The 25905-nt window shown below is 37.9% G+C and overlaps 1 protein-coding gene and 1 long non-coding RNA gene across 19 annotated transcripts in view; one reads left to right on the forward strand and one right to left on the reverse strand.

Moving 5' to 3' along the window:
• The window catches only part of Trdn (triadin), a 335361-nt gene that overhangs the window by 118928 nt on the left and 190528 nt on the right, over positions 1 to 25905 (forward strand). For all 17 annotated transcript variants that reach the window (XM_087190174.1, XM_087190177.1, XM_087190171.1 and 14 more), the window contains one exon: positions 20134 to 20211. In XM_087190174.1, the coding sequence (XP_087046300.1) occupies positions 20134 to 20211 (78 nt within the window). The remainder of the gene's footprint in view (positions 1 to 20133; positions 20212 to 25905) is intronic.
• Positions 1 to 25905, reverse strand: part of LOC106010666 (uncharacterized) — a 48903-nt gene that overhangs the window by 12399 nt on the left and 10599 nt on the right. The window contains exons 2-4 of one of the 2 annotated variants that reach the window (XR_015442568.1): positions 7810 to 7926; positions 4807 to 7267; positions 3131 to 3255 (exon numbers count right to left, since the gene is read on the reverse strand). This is a non-coding gene — a long non-coding RNA (uncharacterized LOC106010666). The remainder of the gene's footprint in view (positions 1 to 3130; positions 3256 to 4806; positions 7268 to 7809; positions 7927 to 25905) is intronic. The other variant, XR_002387966.2, reaches the window with a different exon arrangement.

Below are 25905 nucleotides of genomic sequence, written 5' to 3' on the forward strand. Positions count from 1 at the left end.
GAATTGCATGAACTTCTGCACAGTGTAAGCCAAGTTAAAGGAGAGACAGATTTTTATGAGTGATTACACTACAAACCGGTGCCCTTATATCCACTATAGGTAATGAAACCGACTTAAATGTTCAGGGCTGGGGTCAGGGATAGTGTGCTCTGGGTTAGTAATTTTAACACTTTTTTCCCCAGCTTTCATCTTTGTAACTCTTATGATTGAATTTTAATATAAGTTAAAGTTTATCCCTTAGAAGGTCTCCCACCCTTACAGTTCTGTAATGGTCTGATTTTACTTGAACCACACATTCATGTCACAGTAATTTATTCCACTTTCTGTGTCATTTATTTTCCTAAAATGGAGGGTACTTCCCTAGCAAAATCTCTTCTGACTGTAATAAGGTATTCTTTGGCAGCCTGTATTCCAATTCAGTGGGTTTTAAGTCCACAGCTAGAAAAAACAGTGAGGAGTGAGTGTCATTTTATTAAGATCCTCTTTTTAAACTTTAGTGATACTTAACTGCATTTCTGGCATGATCTTGCTCAGGAGAGGCAAAATGTAATTGCAGTATAGTCATTGTTATATAATGGTTTAATCTAATATATTTCACCTTGCAGCATTAGAGAAGATCAGGTAAAATTCAGCCTTTCTTTATCCTTTTCCAAAATATCATGCTCCAAGGTAGGCAATTGTCTATGAAAAGCTTCACTTTAATTCCACCAAACATCTAATTATTTTTATACAACAAAAGCTTTGGAAGTTACTGTGTTTAATGAAAAGAGTATTTGTTGAGTTACCTTAGCCAGCTGCTAGTGGAGAGATAAGACAAATAATTGCACAAGTAATGATAGCTGGATAATCATGCAGTGGAGACTGAGAAACCGCACTGTTAATTTCAGTATACCAGGAATGGATATTGCTACTTACAATGTGGTCCTTAAAATTATTTTAAAATATTTAAAATCATTTTATAGTTTACTCAAATCAGAGTAAAATGATAGTGAAAAATTTGATGAGAATTAAAGCATAGCGAAACTAAATGTTTATTCCATATAGTCCCTGTTTTCACCAGTTCTATCTATGTATCTATGTATCTATCTATCTATCTATCTATCATCTATGTATCTATCTAATGCAATAGCTGTAGTTTTAAAATCGCTGATGACAAGTATTTTGTTGAAAAGAAAATGCCATCATCTTCTTTATAAATTAACAAAATATTTTCATTTTTGTATTTAAAAATTAGAATGAAAAATTTAATCCAGTTCTGTGATGTACATGTTGTATATTTCCTCCCAATACCTGCTTTTACCTTTCTTTAATATTTGTGTCCTTAAAAACCATAAATTTTGGCTAATAGATTTCAGAATGGAAGACTATTCTAACATGCTCTCTTAGCAGAATGGGATGGCTCAAGCTCTTGTCACAAAATATAGCATGATGAAATCTGCCTTGCTACAGAGCTAACTGCATTAAAATGCCATATTTTTGTTTTACCTTTTTAAACGTATCATTTATTCATTGATTTTTGGGTTTGAGAAAATTCATTGTCATCTGAAGACTCAAGCTGAAATTTCAGTTGTAGAATCAATTTCAGTTTCAGCCTGATCATTAGACTCTAGCCTGTTGCTATCTGTCTCTTTGCATTCATTTTTTGATTCACCTAATAATTGTGTAGTATCTTCCTCTGTCACTTTTTGGGGGTCAGTTATGGATGAAAAATCAAATTCTGAGTTGAAAACTAAAAAGAGAGTAAAACAGTGGTCTCTATCTTTCATTTCCATCTTCCGTAAGTGGTGATGCAGCACTTTAGCATGGACAGTAAGAAACCTGTGTGAAGAGAGCAGGGTGAGAAGCATTTTACTACTGCACCTTTCTTCCATTCAACCCCATCATTAGAATGGCTTCTTATTATCTTGGTCTTAGTTCTTATTGGGAAAAATTAACAAACAATGACAAAATAACTCCCAAGTTGATGAACTTTGGAAAATGCTCAATATGTATCATCATCAAGACGCCATTATGTGCCTTGAATCTTTGAAATTCTCCACTGGTGCCACAAGATGATTACAAGATATAATGGATTTTGCTCCTTTTTAAAAGTAAGTAAATTGATTTTGTTCCTTAGAAGACATATAAGGAAAAAAATAACAAGTCAAGAAGTATTGTCTTTACAAATAGTTAAAATAGCTGCAAAAATAAATAATAAATCCTTGACAAAACCAATGGACCTTGTTAACATATTGAGAACTGAGGAAGGCACTGTGAACTTGGCAGACCACACCTGCCAGGGTTTATCCTGTGCTTGTTTGACTTTTTTTGAATCTCAATTTCTTTATAAATTTTACTTTTTAAGGTTTAAATAATAAATGAAGTAGTGTACACATATTCCCTCATTTTCTGCTTTCTCTTGTATTATAAAAGTTAACTGCATAATGACATTCTTTCTATCAATGTTATACTTATAATTATTTCTATCAGTGGCATACTTATCATTTATCAGTGAATATCAAAGAAGATCTTACTGAATACTTAAAATTTAACATGGGCCTTCAGACAATGGTTGGGTATGTCTATGTGGAATTGAGAAAAAATAGCATACGAGCTTGAAGTGATATTAAGACCCAGAATCACATCTTGTACTGTTCCTTTGTCATTACCAAGTGTTGAAAATTTACTCTCTGCTCTATTTTTGGAATATCCTGTGTAATAGGAATAAAGCCCTGATGAGTCTATATTATTGTACTTATAGATGAAATAATTGAGGTGTGATGAGTTGAAGTGATTTGTCCTGGCCTCCCAAGGTGGCAAGCAAAAGACTCAAGGCCAGGGCAATCTTTTTCTAAATCCTTAGGATTAAGACCAGGTCTATCATCCAGACATGCACAGAGTGGTTGAAAATTATAGGGGATATTTGTTAAAAATTGTATTACAAAGACCCAATGCCATTAATCCTCTTCAAATATGACCCCTTATTTTGAACACTCTTATCTCATCATTCTCACCACTTTCTGAAGCAGTTCTGGAAGTCCTCTTTCCTGAGTGTCTATAGCAGGTATGATAAAAAATGTGGTGAGTGCTGATACTGATTGCCATGCAATAAAGACAGGATCATAAAAACCTTACATGTGTTCTTATCTACCTTACTCGTGGCTCAAACACTGTGGGACTTCAGGCTCTTCTCCAAAGTCTAAATGGCCATAAAAGTAAATGTTTTGAATGACTCAGGACATCGAGGCAGCCATGGCAGTGCAACTGAAGCCAGTCCTGAAAAAGCATTTCCAGACATGCTTCAGAAAGTGGCAAGAATGATTCAAAGCGAGATGGGATATTTTGAGGGACATTAATAACAATGTATTTTTACTGTAATGTTTAAACTTAAACACTATGTTTTGATCACACCTTTTAGGGAACTGAAAGGAGTTCACTTTGATTGGCACTCAGGGAAGCTAAAAAAGAGAAATAATTGGAATTTCTGTGTAAGATGGTTTGAAGGGAATGGAGGTGCAGAAGGGTTTGGGGAAGAGAAGGAGAAGCTTGGACTTAGACAACTGGATGGAAAGAAAAGGATGATTTTAGGGATATTATAGAGGTAAAATCAGGGGATTTGTACACACCAGAAGAGAAGGAAAGGTTATTGGAGTTCGTTGGACTGAAAAACCAAAAGAATGCCATGAGTTGGAAGTGCTGAAGTAGAGTGAAGTCGGAGCTGAGAAGAATGGAGAGGACTGGGGAAGCGGGGAGTTTCGAGCTTTCTCCTGTCCCTGAAGGCACCGAAGGGAGCGAGATGCTCAAGGGGAGTCTGGGGGCTTCTGACCCAAACATCAGTTGTGTAGCACCTGCTCAGTACTACGGGTCATTACAGTATTTTCAAGTACTGTATCTCATTTAATTCTCATATCAATCTTGCTGTAAGAAGCTAGATAACCAAGTGGAGAATTTTGATGAAAAGTCAGAGGTAGAGATGCAGTGGCCAGCAGGGTAAGGAAAATAAATCTGAACACTTGTAAGTGTATAACTTCTGCGTGCTCATGGATAATGGAAAGTTTCAAATGTAGGAGTCAGACTGCACACTACAGACTCCACGGGGTACAAGTTTCAGATGAGTTGCATGGGTGATTCCTGCTATCAGGGAAGGTGGTATGGCTCTACAGAACTTGAGTGATAAGTAACATTTGTCTCACTTCCTTGGAGTACAGAGCACTCACTTTGTTTGCTTATGAGTGTGAGAGAAAATGAACTGGTCACAAAAGTGGATATGAAATTGATGTGTTTATAATTCAGTAAGGATGTCAGAGCCAAAGAACTAAGACTGGGAAATATCAGAAAATCAGAAGTGATCTTTTTGTTTCATACCGGGGATGGAACTCAGGACCTCACAGTTGCCAGGCAGGCACTAGGCCATTGAGCTAAATCCCTGGCCCAGGCATAATTGATATTTGGCATGGAAAACAATCTGTGGAAGGTATAAGTTGAACAATGATGGAAAGGCAGCACCTCCCAGATCCCATGGTGATCAGCGCTTCTGCTTGTGGAATTGGCAAGGGGAGGAGAATTTTGGACTATGGCTAATGCTGATTCTTCTAAAAGATAACTTTGAAGAAAGGAAGGACAAACTTTAGGAAACCATTATTCATGGATTGGTGATGGGAACTATACATAGGTGACTTAAGAAATTAATCATGTAACCCAAATACCACCAACTGCCTTCGTAGTTTAAGGGTAGGAACTTCATTAAGGTCTCTACTTAAATAAGAACCAACATGTGAGGAAAAATCTGTGAAAAGCAGGACAGTAAGGCAAGCGCTAGGACTGTACCTGTTCATAACCTAACAGAAGTAAACCTTCTTTTCCTTCTGGGGCTGAGTTTGTTGTTACTTGGTTTTCTCTCATTTTTATTCTTCAGAGACAGCCGTCTGGTGCAGAAAATGTAGAGGAGTCAGAGCAGACTGCACAGACTCAGTGCATGGGCTCCAATCTAGGCCCCACCACTTGCTTAAAATATAACTTTGTCAAGTTGCTCAATGTTCTTAGGCCTCTGTCTCCTCCACTGCAACATTAGGCTGCTGTAGGATTCCTGGAACCACTGAGTCAAATAAATGGTCAACCTGCATTTCCATTTCACAGCTCTGTGAGCTTTGGCTCTGCTTTATGATTGAAATCCATCTACAGATTGTGACAAGTAGAAGTGTAAGAGCAAAGAAACACTTTTTATTAGAGCCACATAAACAAATTCCGCCCTGTTTGACTCTCATACATCTCCTACCCTTGGTTATTTTATTTATATAGTATGGGTAATGATATAAATTATAACGCAATATTGTGGCTCATTCCAAAGTATTCCACAGTACATGTACTATACATAAAAATTTGGTTTAAGTTTCTTCTGAGTTCTGGGAACTATGTCAGATTCTGCATATACAGCAGAAAACAAAATATTCATGCAGCAAACAAGATATGCACACTTTCATACTTACCATCATGAACTCCAACCTGAATTTATGTAGAGCTTATTGCTAGCCATAAGACACATAGAATACACTCAGAAAAAAAATAGGGATTTTTTTGGTATTGTTATGATTATTAAATTGAAAGAAACATCACATGATTAATACCGATAGTTACAGACCTGCTTATATTTTTCATAAGCCTATGCATGTGGCACTATGGAAGATTATAAAAAATTGTATTTGGCAATTGTATTTGGTTTACATAATCTTAAAAGGTGATTTTTTGATACATAACATCATACCAAGTGCCTCAAATAATTTTTATGGCATTAATTCTTGGATTTGAAGGGACAAGAAGAATGAAACAAAAATATGTTAATATAATTGAATTAAAGTGATTGGCTAAATAACAATTTTTGTAATATAATGAATGCATTGACTAGTACTATAAAATCAGATTTTCTTTTTTATACATGCATTTTACTTAACATGTAAAATTATACATTTTTGGTGTACCATGTGATATTTCAATACATGTTAAATTGTATATCATTCAAATTAGGATATGCATTTTTAGGTCCTCAAGCTTTATTAATTCTTTGTGGTAAGAACATTCAAAATCTTTTCTTCTAGTTTTTAAAATATACATTATCTAGAATCATTCTACTCAATAGAACATCAGAATTTATTTATCCTGACTAATTGTAACTTAGTACACTAACACATGGAGTTTTTAAAATGTGGTGAATATACACAATGAAAGAAACACTATTCACATTTACATTTTTACAGATAAGAAATGTTTTTGGTCTCCAATGAAAGTAAATTCTCACTGACTGTACCATAAATAACACTATTCAACAGTGGTATAAGAGAAAATTTAAATATACCTCCAAAAGAACCTGAAACATTATAAGAAGTTTAGACATACAATATTCATCTAAAAGTGAACTCTTTCGGAAGGCATCTTTGGGTTCATTATGTTTGTTGCAATTTAAGTCACTTTATGTATCTTCTGAATGCCACATGTATTGTTTTTTAATTCAAGAGTGGAAATGTTCACCTATTTCTCAGACTGACTGGAACCTTGAGTACGGACCTTCCTCTTAATCTGCTATAAACTAAAAACCAAAACTTTGGGTTCCCTGGTTACCCAGACACAATATTCACTGAGTGAACTATAGAAAGATTTCAGAGGCAAACAAAAGGGAAGATTGTTGGAGCCATGGAACAGGGAGAAAGGCAAAGATGAAGTGGAATGGCTATTTCCACAAACGGACTTAAATTAAGAAAAAACTCAAATGAAGAAAAGCAAGTTGATTGACTTTCCTGAACCAGTTTCCTCACCTATAAAATGGAATAAACAGATGTTACTTTACAGAGTTAAGAAATAGGTTAAATTATGTACATCCACATACATTTACACTTTGTATAAGCATAATATGCCCTACTTAATGGACATGGTGTCTCTCGGATACACCAAAATTGTGGTTTCTTTTTCTACTGTGTCCTTCATCTTTCTGATTTAATTATCACATGTTATTATATCTCTCTCTCTAGCAAGTTTTTTTCTGCCTTTTACACACCTTCAAGAAACGTTTGCCTTTAAATCCTCCCTGCCTCTTACCTTGCCAGAAACATGATATGGTTGTTGAATTAAGCTCTTGGTGTACAATATTTATGTCAGTGAAAAAGTTGATGTTTATCCCAGCACAGCCAGCCTCTTTGTTCATTTGTAGAAATAATCTTGTTATTTAAAAAGATGACAGGTTGCTAAGCATTGCAAATAGGCCTCTCTATGGATTTCACAGGAGTTGCTGGTGATATCTCTGGAGAGAGAAGCTCAGAATTAACAAAAACTCATTGGATGCATGCATTAGGAAACTGCAGGCAGCATATAGAGTAAGGCTAAAGAGAAAGGGAAAAATGAGAGAAAACCAATATTTGATTATGGGTGTGTACAGTCCTTGGGCTCGCCACACCCCCACGAGTTGCCTTCGGATTGTTTGAAGCTGCGAAGCCATCTAAGATTGTCATGTTTGTCTAAATCAATCCATTGATCATTGTAGTCACTATAAATAGCTGGAATGTACACAAAAACAGATTCCAGCCCTTCTGAGCTGGTGGTGCCCCACTGATGTTCCTCCTGCTCTCTCATTTGGCTTCAGGACAAAGGGGCAAAGGCTGGGAGTGAGGTTTCTTCTCTCCCTTCAGCACAGTGTCCATACGTCTTCTTCTCTTGCTTTGTGCCCAGAGAAGAAAAGCAAGTGAAGGTCTAAGCTTTCATTTTTCTCACCTCAGAAAGTTGTCCTCCAGATTTCTGACAAGGCTTTGGTTTCCATGGCAATACCTTCCCTGGGAAGGGACTTACCTCAAAGTGTCTTCCTGATCCAGCCTGTCACCATCAGTGGTGTGGGTCTGGTCTCAGACAAGAGAAATTCCCCACAGGTAACCCACTGAGATTGCTTCAGGGCTGTTCTCAAATAGCCTGAAAGGGAACAAATAATGCGGAGTAATTTGAATTGCTGCATGGGAAGCAAGGAAAATGGAGGCTTAATCAAAGAATGATCAAACTAATTAGATGTTATTTGTTAATGTGTCAGGTCTTGTAATAATCTTACCTTTCATCTTAAATGGAAAAGTGAGAGTTTCAACAGAATTCTCATAGTTTGTGTGAATATATTCACCTAGTGTTATTTTAAGGTTCATTTGTGTAGCCTTAGCTTCAGTGGATAAAAAAAAATGAAAGCTCATTCTAACCTGCAAATAGATGCATAGCTCTGATGCCTTTTCTTATGTAGTCCTTAGTTTAAATCTGGAAATAGTAACCACGCCCCATAAGTGTTTTGATGTAATTACTTTTAGAGTCAGCATATTTATTAAACAAATACTCTTCTTCCACGGCCTTTTCTTGTATAGGATCTTTCTGTGTATAGAAGATGATGATTCTAATGAATTTTGTAAGGATATCAGTAGGGTTACTGGTTATAGACCCTAACCAGATACCAAATATTTGTGGGTAATTCTGGAACTTCTATTCTAGCCTAATACATTTTAGTTTTCTAAAATCTTCTATATTAAGACATAAAAATAATGCTATTCCCACATGGTAGTAATAATTATCTTATTTTTGAAAGCAATTTATCTCACCTGTTGGGTCCTTTTCAACTTCCAAGGTGATGTGCTCAGAGTCACCCCTTGGATCAGCCTCCTGGGAGTCACTGAATCTCTAGTATGTGCTCAGGGCTGGTGATCATAGTTTGAGCTTCAAAGCAGAAGCAGTAACAGTTCAACCAGTCATGACAAAGCAGCAATGAGCAGTACAAAGCAGCAGAGGGAGAACGATTCGAGGAGCTGCTCATTAAGAACTAAATCACGCACTGCAGCTTCTACTCAGTATAAAAGCTGAGAGAGAGGAGGGTCAAAGTGGCTAGGACAGGCTCACCAGGGTGTGTTCTATCAGCGATGGAAATTCTCAGCTTTGTTGTGATTGCTGCTAATTGCTTATGGTAGCTCAGTATTTATTCTCATTTGGGTGGTTAGATTTTCACCCAGAGAGAAAAATAATTATAAAACTGAATTGATCTTAAAACTATTAATACCAAGTGAGAAATCAGTACAGGGAAAAACTCAACAAAACATTGTGCCGTTAGATGTGGTCTATGTCACTATGTTCTCTTTCAAATTCAATCCCATCTTACTTTAGCTTCTGCCCTTTTCCACTTACACTTAATTGTTTACAGTCTGGCTCAGAAATATCCCCTACTCTCTCTTATCCAGCATTTGTTTTATGATTGATAAGCTGGTTTCCTGAGGGAGGAAGTGTCACCCACAAATGACTTTTTATTGTTACTGCCCGGTGTTCACATAATAAGCACTTGCTTAGTAGAGAGGGCTGCTCTTAACGTTGGAAATCTTATAAATTAAATGAAAAGAGACGCGAAAAAATACCACAATGCCATAGCAAAACATCCTGTAAGAAACAGACTGCTGATTTAATATTCTTTCCTATGGTGGCTGCATGAGCTAGAAACCTTTTCTATTTTCTATAATTCATGATGTGATTAAGTTGATAATGATTTCCTCCCAGAGTGATATGATATGTAATGATAAACAGCCTCTTGGCAGACAGTGAGTGAACAGTGTCCATTGTTTTAAATGACAAAGTAGTAACAATTATACACAATTGAAAACAGAAGGAGATTGCCTGACGGGAAGTGGTCATTCATGTGAGGATACATTTGTGAATTTAACTGTAAGGTTAAGCCTATTAAATTATTAACATACTCCCCTTCTATTCTTTATCTGTGAAATACTTTATGTCACTCACATATCTGCAGTTGAAAAGATGTAAAGTTTTTATTGTCTTTGTTAAAGTATCCTGTAGAAAATTCTCTGCTAACACAAAGCTTCAAGATGTTCTTCACCCTTGAGGTAAACTCTAACCCTAGGAGGTTCCTTTGTAATTGGCTCTTTGACTCTGCTTTCACCCCTCAATTGTCCTTGAGTTGCTAGTGAGTGTAGATTATTTGGATGTGTCTGTGTCTGAGACAAAATGTTTCTGCAGGTGAAGACGAAAGAGAAAGTGGATTCGAAACTCTCTTCCCATCCTTGTGTCAAGTCCCTTGTGGTATGGAAGTGGCTTAATATAGTAATTAAAAATGACCAAACTTATTTTATTTTCTAAGAATAAGATCCTTTTATAAAGAGAAGCGATCTTGTTTTTCAAAAGTGATGTCATTGTTTAAAAAATTATCCCCTTGCATTTGAAGATAATGAGACAGGAGATTTACAAAGAGCTTTGCTTTGCATGGTAAAACTACAGTTGAGGGGAAGCTCGGGAGTCCTCTGAGTCTTCATCTGCAGCTGTCTTCTCTCAGCTTTGAGGGCTAGTGGAGGTGAGGACAGGAAGGCGGAGTTAGGAAGGACTGAGTGCAGTGTGCATGGTCGTCCAGGCCCTGTGCTGAACTCGGCATGGAGCCATGCATTCTGTTCCCATAAGGCCATGCTAGGGAGTTGATAACTTCACTTGAGAGATTAAGAAATTGAACTTAGGGAAAGTTCTAGAATGCTCACACGGCTATATGTTTCCAGAACTTACAGAAAATAAGTATGTTTTTAGCAGGGGGTCAATGCCTTTTAGATTTTCTTCCCCTTGCTTTTTTCTCCACTAAGTTTCCTAAGTGGTATAGTTTAAAACAGATGCATAATCTCTGTCTCCTATAATTTAAATTTGGCATTACACCTAAATCTCACCATCGTAGTTGCCAAAAGAAGCCAGTAGTTTGTTGTTAACTTAGAGCTGCCTCCATTGTGTGGTGAGTCAAAGGCATCTGATACAGAAACTGCAAGCAGAGAGGACAAGTTCCTTGCCCAAAAGCGCACATGACTTGTCACCAGAATTGTTGAAGGCATCTTAAGGTTAGTTTGCTTTTATTTCTCTGGGTCTCCATGAAGCTAACCATAGGCCTGATAAAGTATCATCTAGCACCATGGTTAGGTATTGAAACATTTTTCTTAATGGCTAGAGTGACAATGCATTGTGGTGAATGACAACATTGAGGGAATTAACCTGTAAGGTTATTGGTGGGTCTTGAAGTTATTGGAAAGGAAAACAACAGATACTAGTAGTTTTGGAATTGATTTAGCAATCAACAGTACCAGCTGCTCTCTGTCAACAATTTCTCTGGTGAAATCTTGAAGTCAAGCAACCAGAAAAGATAGGAGACAGAAGGAGGCATTATTTACTCTCTATGTTTTTGATAGTTTACAAAAATGTCAAGCCTCCTACCTTGTAGGAAGTGAATTTGTTCTTCTACTTGTAAGTTATTTAAATACATTTTGTAAATAGAATAACTTTGCCCCCAGAAACCATTATTTCTCCTATTTATTCATCTTCCATCACTCCTCACATTCCCAATGATCAATAATTAAGCTCGGGTTGGTTTTAAGTTTTAGAGTAAATCACTAGTGTGTTAGATCTTGGAGAAGGAATGCTCCGAATGCTCCATATAAGACCTGAACTGTTACACTTTGGCCTGGGAGGTATCATGCATCAAATGAGCCCATATTCCAGAATGCCAGGTTATAATTACTTGGCTTATAAATTACAGCCTTACTAGAACTGATAACTTCTCTACTGAAAGCAATGGTCAATAATATTAAATGAATAATAGCTGATTTTCCTTTAGTTAATCAGTATATTAACACATGGGAGGGGGAAGGGCTATAAACAAAACTTGAGATTTTAGCTCAACATTTTATTGTTTCATGGTTTCCCTTGAAATCCTGCATTTCTAAATCAATGCAGTTATGTAATTAAAAAATTTAGATATGAATTTCAATATATTAAATATTTTCCAAGGAAAAATTTTATCCTACAACTACTTCTATCATCCAATATCTCAGAAAATAGGCTAATAAAACAATATAACAATGTGACATTTACATAATACAACAATAAAATATTTGTTGGCAATTAATTTAAACATTTTAGCATTTTTCTAAATTTTGCACTGTATTTTCTTTATTCCCTGACCCCTTTATGCTGTTTATAAAACAAACACAAGCCCAAGACAATATGCTTCTGTAGGAACAACCCTGCACTAGGAATCCGCATATTTAGGGCTCAGTTTATGTCAGCAGGGTGAACTGCAAGCCATCTAATGTCTTTGGTTTTGTGTTCTTGGTGAACGTCATGGCCTCTTCTGATACGAAAACACTGCTCTGGCCACATTTTAGAGGGAGAATTCCTTAGGTTGCATTTCAGTGGGTAATTCCCATAGCCTTGCTACTTGGGAAAGCTGTAAGTATGTATATTCCAAGTGTCTTTTCTCAAGTGAATTGCTTAATGAAATACTTTTCTTCTTTCTGAGTCCACCCCCACCCCGACTCCCAAGTTGCTGGAACTATAGGTACACCATCACATCCAGCCTTTATTATTATTTATTTAACTGAACTGCAGTCAATCTAATTTACTTCATTAATCTTCTTCCCTTCCATCTCTGTAGTAAAAGAAAAACACAATCCACATTTACCTGTTTATCTGTATCCTATTCTTTTCCCTGCTCCAATCCCATAAGCAATTATGTTTTGCTATGGAGTTGAAAAAGGAATTGTTTTGGATAAGTAGAAAAAACTCTTTAAGAAACATAAAGACAATAATTCTGAAAGTTTTGTACACATCCCAGCAATCTAACTGGAACCCAGTAACATGGAGTTAGGTCTTTAAGTATTGCATCAGTTCAGTGTCTCAGGTTAAAGAGAACATGACCACCAACAAAAATGGGAAGTTATTTTATTCAAGGGTCATGAGCCATTTATAGTAACAGCTAAAATGACTGTCATTTATTTTGACTCACAAAAATAAAATGAACAATAACTTTAATCTTATATTGGGTTTAGTCTCATGTATGATTTTGTTTTAGCTATTTATATTTCTAGAGACCATCTTTAACCATCTAGAAACTTAAGGAATAGCTGATTTAAAGTCTGTTTTACAATCCTAAACTTTATTGTTATAATCCCATGCTTCTATGCATCTATTTTAGTACATCTGAACATCAGGCATTCTGTCACAAACAAGGTACAAAATCAATTAAACAATGATACAATCTTGAATCAATCTTATTTCCTTTCTCAGCTGTTCCACAGAAAATTATTTCTACTTCATAAATTGAGCATGAAGAAGAAAAAACACTAATATTACTTTTATCATTTTTAATCAAAAGAATGCATGAACTATGTATTTGGCTACTCTTCCTTGCTTTCCATCAAAGTGAATATGCAAATATATACTAACACGTGAAAATATTAGAGAAGATTTTTATCAAGATGCAAAGAAACCATCCTACTAGAATCATCTTGTCCTGGAGGGTGCTTTTTGATCTAAGAAGTTGAAGCTCTTGGTGTTTTAAATACCTTATAGTGGGTCATGTATCCAATTTATGTTAAATAATCCATTTGCTTAAAACTTTCTTAAAAGTATGAAAAAAATCTTGAGAATTAACTTCCTATAAGATATAATGTTGGAAAAATCCAGTACAGTAACCACTGATTCATCTTCAGTTCCTTTCTATATAAGCAAAACTGAAAGTTGTTTAAGGTAGAGTGACAGTTGATAACTAAACAGTTAGTTGATTAACAAGTAGCTGGGTGAATGGAAAAACCTACCACCCTTATTGCAGTATTATTTTTATCTCTTCTCAGATGCTCAAGTCAAATTGTGAAAGTTATCCTTTATTAATTTTCCTCACTTGCCACATTCAATTCACTAAAATGTTCCACTGGTCTACTTCAAAGTGCACTGCAGATCCACCTACTTTGCTACTACTTGATGTTCATTGATCATCTATTCAAAATCGCAACCCATAGCTCTGAAAGGACACCTTATAAATCTTCACTGGTACTTATTCCCATTTGGCTTACTTAGGTGCTGTTTGTGGTCTCTGACCACTCTCCACTTTCTGTTCTATGAATTAAGAGATCTTGTTTGCATCACTCACTGCTGTAACTCATGGTCCTGACTCTAAGTAGGCACCTGATGTATATTTGTTGCATGAATGAATGAATCCCTACCACAACCCCCTCCTTCAAGGCGGCATTGACTCTCACCAGGGTTATTCCCTTGTCTGCTACCGCTCATGTCTTTTTTCTGAAAACATTATTTTAGTTCACACAGAAATTGGTAATCTTTAAAAATCTATCATGCTAAAACTTTTCAAAAGCATGTTCTTGCCTTTAGAAAAAAATCCAGACTCACAGCATCATAGAATACTTTATGTAAACTTCTCTAATTCTGCAAAACTTTCTAGTTGGTCCCTGCTGTGAGGTGGCCTTGGTCTTCCTTCACTGTTTAACCCAGCACACTCTTTCCACCAGCCGTTCCCTGGCTCACCACCCTAGCTCCATTGGTCTGTATTTGTGGGATCTGAAATATCGTCTTGCTTGTTACTCACCAACATCGCTTTATCATTCACATAAGCTTAAAGACAACAGGGCTCTATCTCTACTGTGGTCTCTCAGTAAATTCACTTGCACCATTTTCTCCAAAATCACTTGAAAAAGACCAGCTGGCACAGATATTATTATCTTCATTTTACCTCGAAACAACTGAGACCTAATTTAAGTGACCATTTCCGATTTATTCCCACTGCAAGAACAAGTCTCTTCAAGGCACTCAGCAGACATGTGCGGCACGAAAGAATGCAAATGTCTTCTGCCACCCACCTTGTCCAGGTGGGCAGCAGCTCACCTGGGTGCAGACCTCACTTAGGCAGGTCTGGTGCACCACAGCCATCACTGTGCCTGCACTGCAAGCCCGGTGTGTGCCAGGGGACAGTGACTGGAGAAACATCTGGAAAGATTCCACGAGTAAACAAGAATCTGCAGCAGACACCTGAGGCCCTAATCCCTATGCAATTTGTCATGTTCAGAACAAGATGGTGTCACATTCAGATTAATATTGTAAACTTTAAAAATGTACCTCTAACATCAAAGACAAATCATTAAATTAAGTCTTTTGTCACTAACCAAAGGAGCTAATTGTTAGTTTTAGAAAACAGAGGTTGATCAAAGCATTTCTGAGGTTCCACAGTTCTGGAATTGGAGAAGTTGCAATGGTATTTTATTGCTTTCTTCCAGTTTTTTACTCCTTATTTTCCCATGAAATCCATCTCTGTCTTTGTCCTTTTTGATCTGCTTTACATTCTCTCCCCCACCTCACTTCTCCATTCAAGTTTCATCTTTATCCTGCTGCAAGTTTCTTTGCACAAAACTGTGAGAACTGGAGGTTTAAGAGGCCTCTGGGGAGTAGAGCAGGGCGCACAGTGGCATGGTTGTGAAATGCAGCCACACTCATGTGTGAAGTTTGCAGACACCTTCTTGTCAAGTGGAAGCCCCTCTGCCTGCCCCTCACACAGACTCAAAACTTCTTCAGGGATTACCCAGTCAGAGCATCTCTGTTTAATCACAAATTTGCAAATCTGGAATTATTTTATTGGTTGAGTTTCAGGGTATTTTTAATAGATGAGGTGGTAAAGTGAGGAGTGGTTGGCACTGCGTACCCGTGATGGTCTTCCTCAGTGCTGAGTGTTAGGAGTATCAGGCAGCAGAAAGAGATAATAAGAAAGAAAACCTTAAGGTCAAGATGTACCTAGTGATAAATGGCCTTTGCATAATAACATTCCAGCCTAAAATATGAGTGATTTGTAATTTACTTGAATAAATTCATTTACTTTTATGATTTTTAAAATTCTAAACTTCAAAAATATTATTCCAGACAATTATTTTTCAACTAAAAATTTTGCCTAGGAATAAATAATACTGCTTTAATAAACTTGACTATATTTTCTTACCAAATGCACATCTTTCCACTTTACTTCGGCATAGATTTACTTGCCTTCTATGAACTTGGGAGAACAAATTAGGATAAGAACTTGTAAGGATTTCCCACCTTGTGGCTTTCAAAGGTGGAGGTGAATTTTAATTCGATGGCCACTTACTGGAGGTCCTCCCAGGACCCCTGCCCTCTCGCTGTTTGCAGGACTCAGTTCTCCAAAGGCTTGAGAGTGCTTGGGGTGGCTTCCTCCAAACTGCCAGCCAGATGCAATGAAAGCCTCTGAAGCAGAGTCTCTATCTGATACAAGAAAACATATCCTCAACATTTGTCAAAGATGAAGGGGAAGGCCGTAGTGATGGCTTTCAGCCGGGAATCTCATCCATAAAGGAGCTACCCAGACTAAACCTCAGGAAGGCACTTAGTTCTTCCATCATACGTTGTGAATTCAGCTCACCACCTTCTACTTGAGACTGAGTAATCTGATTCATCATTTTACCGAGGGAAACATGAGTCACTTAGATGATTAGAATGGAGGATGCTGTATACTGTCCCCTGCTGAATTTGAATAAACCAAACACAACCAAATTGACTTGTGTGGGAAAACTCAAAATAATAAAATACTGGCAGCTCACAAACATGCCATTCAGGTATTATGGAAATAAGTAACCAAAATCACTCAAGAAACAGAATTAAAGTCAAGTCACTACACCTGAATGTCACAGGATTTTCAGGTAATAGCTTATAAAATGAAGGGCACCTTTACAATGCTAATGTAAATTTCAGCAACCTAAACCTTGTCTTTGGAGAGTAACAATTCTCAGGAATTCTAAAGGAATATGTTTCTAATAAAATTATAAGCCTCTTTCCTGTAAATGAATTCTGCTCTTTCTGTCATGTTCAGTTTTATCTTTGTTTTTGTTTTCTTACTTCAAAAGACAGCTTCAAATCCTCTTGTGTAATTAGGTGGGATTTAAATTGTAAATATATTATGGGAAAAAATAATTAATATTTTGAGTATCTACTATGCATCAGGCACCTCATCACTTAAGCCTCATAACACTGCTTAAAAACTCTCCCCGTTTTGTGAAGTCCCTGGCTGAGGCTTGGAGACATTGTGAGATTCATGTTTCCAGAGCTTGTAATGAAATTCTCACATGTGTCCATCCATCTGGCTCCTAAGCATTCTGCCTCTATACTAATTCACCTTGCTTTCATTTTAAAAGTAAATTGGAAATATTACATTGTATATTGCATAATTCATTAAGTAGTGTTGTATCCCATGTGTAATATCTTTGTTCACAGAGCAAAATGGTCCCTAATGTCAGCAGGATTCTCTGACACTCTCTGAACAGAAAAGGAGACTTCCTGTAAGGTCTGCACTGAAGTGACGAGACACGGTTAAGCAGGACCTGTCCGACTTCCTTTGGTGCCTTCTGATACAGCAAAAGCTTATCCTGCGTTAGTAATGCCCATACCGCTCCTGCCTCTCTCGGTCACTGCACAGCAGGAAGCCATTGAGCCCCCTCTTTTTATCCCATGGTCCTGCTTCTCACTCTAGGGAGCAGAATAACCTTGATTGTCGCCGCATGGAATTTCTGACCTAGCGAGACACTGCAGTCTGTGCGGCAGATGCACCCATTTGTTTGCATAGTTCTGCCTATTTCAGAATCAGACCTTTTTTTGTCAGATACCCTCTACTGGGACTGCTTCTCCCTACCCCCCCTTCTTTACCTGCAAAACTCCTTTCGGCTTTCTTTTTTGTTTGTTTGATTTTTTTGTAGAACTGAGGATTGAACTCAGGGCCTTTGCACTAATCTACATCACCAGTTCCCACTCCCCTTTTAAATTTTGGTACAGGATTTCTCTAAATTGCTAAATAATCCATAAACTAGACCCAGCTCAAACTGGCAATCCTCCTGACTCAGCTTCCCAGAGTGCTGGATTTATAGGCGTGACCAATATGTCCTGCTCCTTTAGGTATTTAATCTCCTCCAGGAATTTCTCTACAATATTCACCCTTCATATATTCCTTGCTGTCATCACACTGTTCTATAATGATCTAAGTCTCTAAGTCTGTTTTAACCAATATAGTGGGAACTTCCTGAAAGCAGGGTTGGGTTGAAAATACAAGATGTGAAATCATTAGGAATCCTTATCCTAAATTGTTCACACAAGTTCATACAAGGCATTTGTAAATCTATGACAAAATATAAAGTGGGAAGATATGACTTTGGTAAGAAAATATAGTCAAGTTTATTAAAGCAGCACTATTCTTTATATGTCGCCACAATTTTCCCATCATATATTAATGGTTTCATGGTTCTTCAGGACTGATATAGAAGGTCTCGATAAAGCTTTGCTTAAAATGATTACTTTATAACCCCTTCAAGTAAATTTAAAAGTATTTCATAGTGAAAATTATGTCTAATCCCTAGGAACTCCTCTATATTTTGCAAGGAATTTCAGAAGGGCTCGTCAAGGGTATACCAGATTATGGTTATACATCTGCTGCTACTCAAAAAAGTATGTGACAGGGTAGAAATCAGTTTGCCTTCAACAGGCACCAATGTGCTTGAAGACATTTTTGAAAGCCTTGGTGTTTAAAAAGAATTGATCTGTATTCGTGATCTCTTGTATTTAAAGACTGCATCGTTTGATTCACTCTTTCTTAAATGTCGATTCTCTCTAGGTTTTAAAAGCTGCATGACACTATGTTTCCAAAGCGTAAGAGTCAGGTTCATTCTGGGAGCTTGGTTTCCTATCCGTGCACAACGCATTTTGATCATTTCGGCCCTTTGCCCCCTGCCCTGCCTCCTCCCCTTTATCCATGTTCCCATCTCCAAAAGCCCACTTTAGACACGTGTTTCAAAACATCTCTTGGGACACAGAGGAGGTGGACACTGGGGACGACCCCTCCACTCCGTCCCTTCCTTCACGGATCCCAGGCTGCGAGAGAGGAGCAGGGCTGGGGCCTCCCTGCAGATTCAGTTCCCTTCTGAGCCGCAGAATGGCCCGGCCCTGGCCTCCCGGGCTCGCAAAACTATCCCGAGAACGCCAGCTGCACTCAGATATCTTGCAAAGATTCAGTGATTCGGTGCCCGCAGCTGTGGGGTCACCTACACACGCTGTACTTGGAGATGCTCCTTAGAAAGGTCAGGCGCATAGGCTTCTTCCGGGTGTCCCCAGCCTTCCCTTGCTTAGTCCTTGTCTGGAACGTTCGTGCCAAGTCTTTGCGCCCATGAGGAAAAACAATCATGGTGCGGATTTCTATTTCTCTCCATGGCCTCGTGATGCGCTTCGCTTTCTGCACGCCTGTGACTCACTGTGGGGCCAGCAGTTAGAAGAAATCCTACAAGCAGCAAAGCCTAAGCGTACTTGACAGGAGGCCCGACCGGGAGAGAGGGGTGTGCGAGATGCTGATTGCTCCTCTCGCTAAACCATAATTTGGCTGCAAGAATCAGTTTTGAAGAATTTTTCAAGAATTCTAAAAAAGGCAACTTCCAGTAAGGCAGCTCTGCTGACATTTGATAATATCTAGCTGTCAGGAGGTTTTTAAAGGTACACATGCACACGTGGATTCCCGGATTAAAAAAAAAAAAACCCAGCAGGAATTCGGGAAATGAAAATTAATGATAAAACATTTCTCGAGGATTTCATGGGAGTTCACATGATGGTTCACGTTTACAGTGGGGCCCGATTGGTACTGGTTAATTAAAAATGTCACTTGGGATAAGAAGTACTCAGAAGCGTTTCCAGGTTTTTCTTTCTTTCTTTTTTTCTACAGTTGATAATAAACCTGAGACTCAAGGGAAACTTCCAAGGTTCTATAAAACTGAATATATTTTCCCTTTGGCTCATTGTTTACTTAACTACAGGTCATTTGTTCTGGCAGGAGAAAATGTACCTGTTCGCTATCAAAAGGCCTGTGAATTTTAACTTTCTTTTATTGCCTTACTGCATCATTTGAGAATTTTTTTGTTAAATGAAAAAAATGATGATTTTTCAGTACATTAGGGTTCCTCTCAGTGTCTGTGATTTTGGTGTCCGTAATTTAAAGTGCATATTGAAAGTAACTTGCTTTATCTGATCACGTGCAGACTTTCCATTAATAAATCCAGCAGAGGTGCTTGACGTAATATGCGTCTATGGAAAATAATGTATTTCACAAACAGCTCTAAAGATAACTTGAATCTGTGGCGATGTCATCTTAAAGATCTCAGCTAATAACAGCTCTCCTACTGCCCAGAGTTACCAGTTTGTACTCAGGATTGAGTTACGCCTGCGGGGGGGGGGGGGGGGGGGCGTTTCTGCTGTGCGTTTTGAACTTGCTCATCTGCTCTTTTGTCCCCTGCACAGGACAGAGCCCGGCCCCGGCCTCTCCAGCACTCACACTGCAGGCTCCCAGACCCGCTCACGCCCCACCTGCTCTTGAAGGTGAGTATTTTTCTTGCCATAGATTTCTACTGTAGACAATTAGAATGCAGAACGCGACAAAATAGTAACAAAAGATGTAAAACACAGTATCTTTTGCATAGCACTGTTACATGTGAAATACAATTTACATTTCCTGAAGTTCTAATTTGCTCCTTTTTAGAAAAGGGAAAAAATTTCCCCTTAAGATTTGATATTGGTGACATTCAGCTTCTAGAAGGATGGCTGGCTCACCGCCCTGGAATTCAATCCAGAAAATATAGAGACTAACACACAGAATATGCCTTGGAACTCTTGCAATTTTACCACAATTTAGTCAATTTTTTATCTGAAGACGGGTACTGAACTTGCCAGATTTGAGTCCAATCTCACCTTTTACAAACATTCTACATTTGAGAAGTTACTTACATTTAGTGATCACAAGTTTTGTCCTCTGTAGTACCATATATGAGTACCACTGACCTGTGAGTATGAATAGATGAATGCGTGCATAATATAATTCATGCACATATACAGTTTATAAGTGCTTGTGTACAATTAGTAGCAGATGGTACTACTGCTAAATACTTCTTCAAAATATGATCTTTCAAGAACAGAAAAGTAAAGTGAAGTAAATGTAATGATGATCAGTTCCATGGAAATTTGAAGTCATTTCTTTAAATCTTATTCATTCACTCCTTCAACTATTACTTAGATCGTATCCATGGGATCATGTCAGACTGTCTGAGTCACTTTCTCATTACTGGAACAAAATACCCAGCACCCACAGCATGAAAGAGGAGAGGCTCATTTGGCTCCCAGTTTCCCGTGGACTCAGTCCAATGTCAGCAGAAGTGCATGGTGGGAGTGGATGATGGAGAAAAGCTGATCCTAGGACAGCCAGGAAGTGGGGGGCGGGAGGTCCAGGGACAAGAATGTCCTCTTCTGCTCAAGCTCTCAGTGACCTGCCTCCTCTGGCCATGCTCCACCGTCATCTATGAACTCTTCCACAGCCAGCTCACTGATGAGTGTGGTCCTCCCATGACCCAGTCACCTTCCAAACCCTGAGACCTCAAAGGACATTTCAGATCGAAGCTACAGCACAGACACTGTCTAAAGCATGGGGATTTAGAGATTAGTAAACATTTTCTCCCATGCCCCGACCCAGTTCACAACAATAAAGCCAAGAATATAAACAGAGGTTGTCCCCAGCTCACAGTCCCTTCTAGGTCTGAGGAGAAAGTCGTATTTTACTTCTAAATTATAGCAACCTATTACAGTATGTAAACTATTTTGGTCTGGCCACTCACACAACTTGGATTATTTATCAGTTGTGGAATTTTAAATAAATATCCCATGGCATTGTGAGACAGTACTGTATTACTATCAGCCGCAAAAAGCGCGTTTTTGTCTGGTGACCTGGCAGTGTGATTTAGGGTTAAGTTCATGAGCGTCTTGCTCAGAATCCAAAGACATTGCTTTTTGAATATTTACAGAATAGCTTAGAAGTAGCCCAAGGTGCGGACCTTTTGTCTCTCATCTCCTCCGATCCACAGTGCATTTATTTGCCCACACCGGTCTTTTGCTTATTTATTTGTCAGCGTGAAGCCCTTGGGTAGAGCGGACTTTCCAAGGTCTCCATCCATGCCCATGGCTCCACTTCACCATTCGCTCTCTTGGCTGCAGATACTGTTCCTGTGTGTGATAATTGCGTGAAGTCAACTTCCTCTTGATGTGTGATTTCTTAGATTCCTGACCAGCCGCTGAGTCATCTTGAGTGATCAGAGAGCTTACACAGACCAGGTGGCTTGAACAATGGCATGTGTTTTTCAAGGCTGTGGAGGCTGGAAGTCCAAAGTCAGGGTGCCAGCTTGGTCAGGTCCTGAAGGACACTTTCTGCCGTGCTGCCATCTTACTGTTCCTCACTTGATGGAGAGCAAGCCAAGCCCTGGGGATCTTGTTAGAAGAGTGCCAGTTCCATGGGACCAGAGTTCCACCCTCGACCCCTTTGGACCTTACTTGCTCCTTCAGGGCTCTGTCTCCCATGCAGTCAAACAGAGGGTCATGTGGAGGGTCATGTGGGCAGTCAGCACTTCAGCATATAGATTTGTAGTGGGGACACAGTTATTCTATAGGGCTCGGTAACTTGTAAATTTCAACATTAGATTGTTAAACCTGTTTAAATATTTATCTCATACAGTCAAACATTTAAACATTTCTCTCTGAGCTACAAATGACTTCATTTTCATATCTGTCATTTGTCTTTAAACAGCCTATGCTCTCAGCTTTATCATCTTTGTATGTACTTTGAATTGATGAGTTAAATTTTTTAAAAATCTTAACTAGTCTCAAATTTAACCAAGTGTATACTGAAGGTAACAGCAAAACTCTTATTAATGTCATGAATGGCTACTATCACATGTCATTTACCTAATGATTAAGCAAGTAGGTTAGAACAAATCTAACAGAACTCAGTCCAAAAAAGGAAAAGAAGTGGAGAGGGAAATGTACAAGCTATAGTCCTTTTGACATTTGGGCTTTAATAGCTCATGTGACTGGAAATAATTCGACCTGAAATTGTCAGGTGACTATCTCCCCACCCACATGTTCACAGTGTGAGGGAAAGGCAGTAAATAACATCCTGTCACTGTAAGTTTCATCAGACTCTAGCAAGATGGACATAAATCACGGGGCTCAGAGTCTCTAACCTGAGGCAGACTTTGATAGTCAGAGTATTCAAATATTTGCCTCCAATTTATCTCAGAGCACACAGAGGTTCATAAACCACCAAGCAGCAAATGTTTTGTCTGTTAATCTGTCACCCGGAAAAGGAGGTGTCATTTGTTGAGTGGGGTGCTTAGGTTGTGGTGTTATATTTAAGGAGCGATTTCATCTGACAGTTCACCCTAGAATTCAGCGCCATGCCTAAGTGAATAGAAAGATGGTGTTTCAAGAGGACAAGTCTTTTGTTAATTCTGTCTGCTTGCAGAGTGCAGAGGCTGGGAGCTTGAGCAGCCTGCAAGGAGTCCAGGTCATCGGGTGAGGCTGAGACCAAGGACTTTGTCGGGGCTGGCAGATGTGCCGCCTCTGATGCCATTAGCATAATTGATTAGGAACTGGGACATATTTAGTATTAATCAAGCTGTTTTTAGTGAAGCTGATTATGCCAGTCCTCTTGATGCACTATTTTGGTCTGGAACTTCCTTAGGATTAAGTTGAAAGAAAATGGTTTTATGTAAAATGGAGAAGCCTAAAAGTAGCATTGAAGTACATTACTGGATTTGAAGAACACGAATTGAACTGCAGGAATTTAAACATATTTTAATTTTAATGTTTTTTACAATGTACATGTTATTGTTTGTCTATAAGAGTTTGGAAATAATGTAGAACTTTATCAGTAGAAATCTAAAACTTTATGGGCCTTGTGTGGGTATCAGCACTCTATACGTCTGTAATGCCTTTGAAATTCTTCTTTGTGCATTCATAGAAGTTTAAAAATTGACTTTCTTACCATATGCATATTATTCTGGGAAATACCACTGTACTTCTTATGTCAGAACATTTATTAGTGCCCTGAGGTCATATAGACCTTGATTTTCACTGTTCTTTCCTGTAACATGCTTTGAAAGTGATTATGAATTTTTCATTGTTTTGAATATTTAAGTATAAAAAGACTACATATAAATTACTTGTTTCCTTTGACCCCTGGTCTATTTTTACAGTATATTTGCTTAGGGAAAATTGGCTATAGTAGCTTTAAATAGATCTTACTTAATCACTTCAAGGAATTATTTTCATCACTGCTGTCAATTTATATTTAATTCTAGACTAGCTTGAGGAGAATTAACTTAGGAATGGACCAAACAAATATAATACTAATTCTCATAGTATTTCAAAAATTCTTAAATTTTGATACAGAATTAATTATCATAGCCTTTAGATGTTCTCACCAAGGATGAAAAGCCCAGAAATTCAAAGATACATGTGGTTGTGACCCATTTATTATACAAATGCAGCAGGGCTCTGTGGGGTGTTTCCCCCAATCAAATAGTATTTCACAGTATTAACATTATAAGGTCTTTACCCTTTAGTATGAGTGTCATTTCATCACCAAATGTTGGCCAGCAGTTTCACTAACCTCCCACTCCAAGAACTATATTGCTTAGGAAAGATCAGCTCTTTTTTGCTGTCATACAATCTTCAGTAATTAAATAGACAATCTCAATCCATGTTACTCATGCCCCAATCACCAAGAAAGGCAGAAAAATTATTTTATAAAATCGTCCTGTACAAATTCATCTCAATTGTCTAGTGACTGGATTGAGAAACTCCTGGAGAGGTGAGTGGATCATGTGGCTCTATACTTACCAGTGACTCGATCCTCTGATGGCCATAGCTGACTGTGTGGTTAGTGGTGAGGCCCAGTTGGAGGTGGACATTACTGGAGAGGCTCTGGACGGGGGGTGTCTGTAGCTGGCTAGTGCTCATTCCCTGAGCTCTGCCTTCCAGCCACCATGAAGTGAGCAGGTCTGCTCTACCATGCCCTGTCACCATGAGTTGACCATGGACTGAATCCCTTGAAACTGTGAGCCAAAATAAACTCTTCCTCCTTTAAGTTATGGCTGTCAGGTATTTTGTGCAGATTTATAAAAAGTGACAGAAACATAGAAGTGGAAGGAAAAAGTTAAGTTTTACACTAATCAGTTGACTAATCTTTACTAATCAATTGACTTAAGATTTCCATGCCTTCGCTTATAAACTTGGGTACTGGGCTTAAATTGTCCCTAAAGCCCCTCTCTGCCTTTTTATTTGCCCCTTGCATTTTTGAGGATGTTGGTAATGAACTACCTTAATAACAAAGTAAAACCTCTATGCTTTGCTTATGTGTAAATAGTATGGCAGAGTCGTAAAGGAGGGTTGTTGCTTCAATAGAGATGTTGAATTTGTTCAGAAAGTGAGAAATATTATGAAGCACTTTTATTGAAATACAAAAGTGAGTTGTACAGATCATAAAAGTTGTAAAACTTAGGGGGAAGATGAGATATGTATGAGGCAAGGCTGTGGAGTGAAACCACAAAGACCAGTATTGGGTCATAAAAAGTAAGTTAGTTGGATTTATGTAGATATAGAGGAGAAAGGAGCATCATACAAAATTTAATATAAGATAAATTTTTACCATAGAGTGCATCAGAGGACAATGTTCTACAGGAACTAGTAATGTTTTATTTACAATTCCATTAAGCCAACTTTATCACCTTAGCTCTTCAGTGAGATATATCCTGAGAAGTCAAAAACATAAAATAATAAAATAGAAATTTGGCCTTAGTTCTTATTCCATTAACTCTGTGACACATAGGTTTTATTGAATTTTATGCCAATATAATATTTTTTTGTTTTGTGATGAAATAAAAACATCTTTTGGTGCTTTTTAGTCAAACTGACCTTTAGTTATAGATTTGGATAAATTATATAAAACAAACTACTTTTAGTACCTACTTAACTCAGAAAGTTGCTAAGGGAGCTAAATGAAATAATGCATATAGCAACTTAACTCATCAACAGCTAGCTCAATTAGGCACTCTGCTGTTATTATCATTATGGTTTTTATGTCAGGTAATTTCTTATACAGAATAAACCATTAATTTATGGTAATTTTATTAATATCTACAGAAGATAATGAGTTAATTGCATTATGACATTGGTCACTATACTGGAAAC

This window comes from Heterocephalus glaber, unplaced genomic scaffold (genome assembly GCF_053883595.1).
Source record: "Heterocephalus glaber isolate CG9 unplaced genomic scaffold, H.glaber_assembly_v1.0 deba00001550, whole genome shotgun sequence".
Lineage (NCBI taxonomy): Eukaryota > Metazoa > Chordata > Mammalia > Rodentia > Bathyergidae > Heterocephalus > Heterocephalus glaber.